The 5342-nt window shown below is 40.3% G+C and overlaps 2 protein-coding genes across 2 annotated transcripts in view; one reads left to right on the top strand and one right to left on the bottom strand.

Annotated features, from left to right (window-relative positions):
- Nucleotides 1–1184, bottom strand: part of gnsb (glucosamine (N-acetyl)-6-sulfatase (Sanfilippo disease IIID), b) — a 16041-nt gene extending 14857 nt beyond the window's left edge. Inside the window, exon 1 of the mRNA XM_034897006.1 lies at nt 847–1184. Within this exon, the coding sequence (XP_034752897.1) occupies nt 847–1035 (189 nt within the window). The 5' untranslated portion in view covers nt 1036–1184. The remainder of the gene's footprint in view (nt 1–846) is intronic.
- A 1380-nt stretch (nt 1185–2564) lies between these two features.
- The window catches only part of polm (polymerase (DNA directed), mu), a 9212-nt gene continuing 6434 nt past the window's right edge, over nt 2565–5342 (top strand). Inside the window, exons 1-3 of the mRNA XM_034897007.1 lie at nt 2565–3172; nt 3994–4181; nt 4643–4692. Of these exons, the coding sequence (XP_034752898.1) occupies nt 2943–3172; nt 3994–4181; nt 4643–4692 (468 nt within the window). The 5' untranslated portion in view covers nt 2565–2942. The remainder of the gene's footprint in view (nt 3173–3993; nt 4182–4642; nt 4693–5342) is intronic.

Below are 5342 nucleotides of genomic sequence, written 5' to 3' on the forward strand. Positions count from 1 at the left end.
CCTTAGTGGTCCACTAATACTGTATCTGAAGTCTCTTTTATATAGACCTTAGTGGTCCCCTAATACTGTATCTGAAGTTTCTTTATATAGTATTTATATAGTATATATTAGCATCATATTAGTGTTTAAAAAACTCATAAAGTGACATTTTCATGCCATGGGACCTTTAAACGGCTAATAAGGTGATAAAAAAACATAACATACAATAAGATGACTCTTAACCTAAAGCTAGGCTACTATAAACCCACCCACGGGTGTTTATTTACAGGAAGTCCTGTGGCTCTTGAGTAGAACCAGTCGAGTCCTCTTTCCACTTGCCAAAAAGTGATCCAAACCCCTACTTATATCTGACAGATTACAGCCACCCAGAACCTTTCACCTGATGAAAGTACTTTCTAAAAAAGAAGCAATACAACTCATAAAAAGTACTTTTGCACATGCCAAAAAGTGACCGCAGCCCCTGCTTTGTGTTTAAAAGGTTATTTCTGCCTGAAAATGACTTTAATTTTATTCATGAGCCTTATATCTGCCAGATTGTGTCCCATCCAGTACTTTTTACCTGTTAAAATACCTTTGTAAACGAAGCAACACAACCCATTAAATGTAATGAAGCTCCTACACCTTGACACTTAGGTTGTTTCTCCGTTTTTATGTCTTGCTTTAATGATTGACGGTTCAATCTGACAGATTACAGCCCACCCAGGAGGTTTTACCTGGTGAAATCCCTCTTATCTACCTCTTTCCAACTGACGTGACAGGGTACGTAGGTTTTAAAAACACGCTCACTTATTTACGCATGATCACTTTTTGACGCATGGTCGATTTTTGACGTCCGGTTTAACTCACCAGCCCCCCCAGGAGAACGTCCTGGTCGTCCGCGAGGATGAGGATGATGTTGCTCGGGTTGGCGGCGGAGGAACACCTGACGCAGCAGGTGAGCAGCAGCAGCAGCAGCAGCGTGGGCAGCGTCAGGGCTGCACGGTGTCCTCTCTGCGGGGCTCTAGTCGCTCCGGATCCGCTCCTCAAACCTGCCATGAGTCCACGGCTGCTCCACCAGGCCGGCTGCAACACACACACACACACACCCACCCACACACACACCGGTGCACGACTGGATCTCGGTTTCGTTTCCTGCTCTGGGGGGAGATGTGGTGTTGAATGAGCGCGTGCAGGCTGGACACAGTAGTTTGAGGAAGTGGAGTCAGGTTGTTGGTGGTCATATGATCAGACTGAGTGGGAGGAGTGAAGGCCAAGAACACGCTGTACTAACTACTTCTCTACTAGTTACTAGTTTCCATTTGCAGATATGATTGATTGATGGGCCGATTAACCGAATCAAGTAACACAAATATACGTCAAAACCTCTGGAAACACTGGAACACGCATCTGTACCTGATTTAATTAATGGGCATAGCTATTTGTATGTTTCTATGTATGTATGTATGTATGTATGTATGTATGATTTTGTTTTTGTGTGTCTTCTTTGTGTTATGTGTGGGAGTCCTTTGGTCTGTATGTATTTATGTTTGTACCCCTCTTGTAATGTGTTATGTGTACTTTTAATCTGTAAAGTAAAGTGTAAAGTAAGCTAAAATACAACAGATTTTAAAAAGCAGTTTTAGTGCAGGAGAGATGGCTCGTTCCTCTACTTATAGGCTGAAAATTAGGCAACAGCTAAATGGTAACATCATTGCAAAAATACAACAAACTGGAACAAGTATAACTCACTAAACATGTGGATATGAAATAATAAAGCCAAGACAAATAGAGAAACAAACCAAAACCTCTTTGCTAACTTTTACTTTTTAACTTACAATAAATGCATAAATGGATGCAGTTAGTATGGATACAATAGTACCATTGAATAAACATACATTTTAATTTAATAATAGCAAATTCATTTTATATTCTATTCCATGGAGCCGCTAACAGGACGCGGGGAACATTAACTCATTGAGAAAAATATTCTAATCATGTTATAAACATATTTAAATAAATGCATACTTGAGATATCATAGGAAAATATCAAATGAAATCCTACATTTCACTGAGTGCATTTAGTCACATTGCGGACATTTCCCAGTAATCCAGACAGACGTTGTTTGGGATCTTTTTTTGTCCCTTGGGTTGAATTTTAAATAAAGTTTTGTGGCTTTAAACAGTAGCTCCTAACAACATGAGTTTGTAATAATGAACCCACTAAAGGGTGCGGCCTCTCTCGGTACTAAAATATTAACGCAACCCTTTTTCTGTGTGGAGCACAGAGGCTCATCTGCAAGTCACTATCTCACATGAACAGGAGATTTCTTGATGATATATTATGTATATATATATATATATACATATATATATTATGATATATCATGGTTGAAAAAGCATCTCTGCTACGGCAGGAGCATTATGGACAAAGCTCAAGCATTATATATCTTATATATATATATAAAATAAATTGTTATTAATATTTAAAAACACAGATCTATGCTAATATTTAATTATTTATTTTGTAATTTAATTTGAAATCGATCTTCCACACTGGGGCAGTCTGACCGCATCGTGACTGTTTCCAGTCGGAACTATTTTGGTAGGGCGCAGGTGGAGCCGGCGCAGCAACAGCTGCATCCGGTTTGCACTCTTGCTCAGAAGTTTGCAGCTTTTTGCGGCTTTTCTTTCCCGCTAACTGTCTCCAGAGAGTGAAACTCGTTAGGGTAGACACCTTAACGTAACTACGTCGTAGCGTTTTATGAATATGAACTACTATTTAATGGTAATAAACTTTTTAATAGTAAGCTAGCTTCAGAGACGCGACGGACGGATGTGAACGGTCAAAATTAGATCGACACAAATTCCATATTTAGTCTTTTTTTTACACGATAAATGGACCCGACGCGTCTGCAGGCTTCAACTCTGATGGTTTAACGTGTTATTTAACGTCAGAGGGAACCATGGTGCCGTTGAAGAGGAGAAAGGTCTTCTCCCCCGGTGCAGGGAGCACCGGGAGCACCGGGAGCACCGGGAGCGGCTGCCCCGGTGCTCCCGGTGCTCCCGGTGCTGGACCGACCCGGTTCCCGCAGGTCGTTGTGTATCTGTTGGAGAGGAAGATGGGGGCCAGTCGGAGAGCTTTCCTCTCTCAGCTCGGTCGGAACAAAGGCTTTCAGGTGGAGGAGTTGTTCAGGTAAGATATATCAGGGGTCACGGTGTGCAAAAAAAAAAAAAAAAAAAATCGATTCACGTTCATGAATCGATTCAAGCTCCACCGATTCAATATCGATTCATGGAATTCCAAAATCGATTCATATTCTATGTTTTTTTTTGTTTTTTATGTCGTTTTGTAATGGCGTGTATACTATCACGTGGGAAAAGTACCATCATGTACAGAATGTGAATTGTTTTTTAATTGATTGGTGACATTTTCTGAATCGTGCACCCTGATAAGATGTATACTTTAACCCTTGACTATGTGTTATTATTATTATTATTATTATTATTATTATTATTATTATTAATATTAACGGTCTATGACTTTAACCCTTGCGTTGTTTCCCGTCAACCATCACACTTTTTGTGTTTCTGGGTTAAAATACAAAATTAATACATATGTTTTTGACGTTTTGGTCGTCTTTTTTGACACCTTTGTCGCTTTTTCCGACGTTTTTGACACCTTTGTCGCTTTTTCCGACGTTTTTGACGCCTTTTTGTAATAAAAAGAAAAAAAACGTTTAAAAAAGCTTTTTTTTACTCGACATTTTTATCACTTTTTACAATGTTTGAAGTGGTAAATTGTCATTAGATTGAACGAACAAACTAAAAACTCAATAAACAAGTAAAGAAAACCAATAATTATTCTAAATGGATTTATTAATTTAAAAAAAAAACAACGTAGTAAACGCAGTTTCCGGTGCCTTGCTCAAGAGCACCCTGGCAGTCCAGCGGTCCTCGGGTCCTACAGACTGAGCCACTGTCACATCTTGGATGTTGTGTCTCCCCCCCCCCCAGTGAGAGAGTCACACACGTTATTTGTGAAAACAACTGTGGCGATGAGGTGCGGACGTGGCTGCACTCGCAGGGCGGGGGCCGAACATCTGCCCAGCTGCTGGACGTCAGCTGGTTCACAGAGAGCATGAGAGCAGGACGTCCTGTGGACATTCTGGACGGACATAAACTGCAGGTACGTTATTTAATATGTCTTTAAAGATTATTTTATTTTTAGGCCTTTATTAGACAGGTAGCTGGAAAGGATGATGTTAGGAAACTGCACAAATAGGTAGGTCCCGAGGAGTTGTGTGTGTGTGTGTGTGTGTGTGTGTGTGTGTGTGTGTGTGTGTGTGTGTGTGTGTGTGTGTGTGTGTGTGTGTGTGTGTGTGTGTGTGTGTGTATTGTTTGGGTGATGGCGCAGAGGATGTAACACGCCTTTGGTGTGGGAGACCTGGGTTTGAGTCCCACTGCAACACAATGCCAAGGCCAGAAACTTAACCCCTAGTTAAGTGTCCAGAGGTGTACGACCCCTGGAGACTTAACCCCTAATACACAGGTGTATGACCTCTGGACACTTATACCCTAGTTAAGCGTCCATGTACGACCTCTAGACACACAACCCCTAGTTAAATGTCCAGATGTGTATGACCTCTGGACACACAACCCCTAGTTAAGTCTCCAGAGGTGTACGACCTCTGGAGACTTACACCTAGGACACAGGTGTACGACCTTTTGACACACAACCCCTAGTTAAGTGTCCAGAGGTGTACGACCTCTGGACACTTAACCCCTAGTTAATATGCTTCATCTATCTAATTTTTTATTAATATTGCATGTATTTAATTTGTTGTTGTGACACCTGCACCGATACAAACACTGCCTTCTACACATGTAACTGATGAGTATGTCTGATACTATAAGTGTGTATTTACTGCGACGGGAAAAACCGATTCACGTACAGTATGTACTCTATCATGATTATTTTTTTTTGCATACATTTTTAAAATCAAGTTTTTTTGTTTGTTTTGTTTTTCAGTTATTTACCTAAATATGTTTGGTTTCTACGGTACCGCCGGCGGAAACTACATCATATCTGTTTCCAGTAAAACTGAGAAAATGCAGAAAATCCATGTTTTGTTCTTCTTTCCAAATGAAATAAATGTCAGACTGACTGACATGTGATGTTCATTCTTCTTAGAAAACGCGTTTTTGAAATGTCACATGACATATATCGTCTGTAGAAGTGTGTTATTCAACTTTTGTTGGGAAACTGCTTGATATGGAAACAAACGTAACATACAGTGGGTACGGAAAGTATTCAGACCCCTTTAAATTTTTCACTCTTTGTTTCATTGCAGCCATTTTCCAAA

The sequence above is a fragment of the Etheostoma cragini genome, chromosome 16, assembly GCF_013103735.1.
Source record: "Etheostoma cragini isolate CJK2018 chromosome 16, CSU_Ecrag_1.0, whole genome shotgun sequence".
Lineage (NCBI taxonomy): Eukaryota > Metazoa > Chordata > Actinopteri > Perciformes > Percidae > Etheostoma > Etheostoma cragini.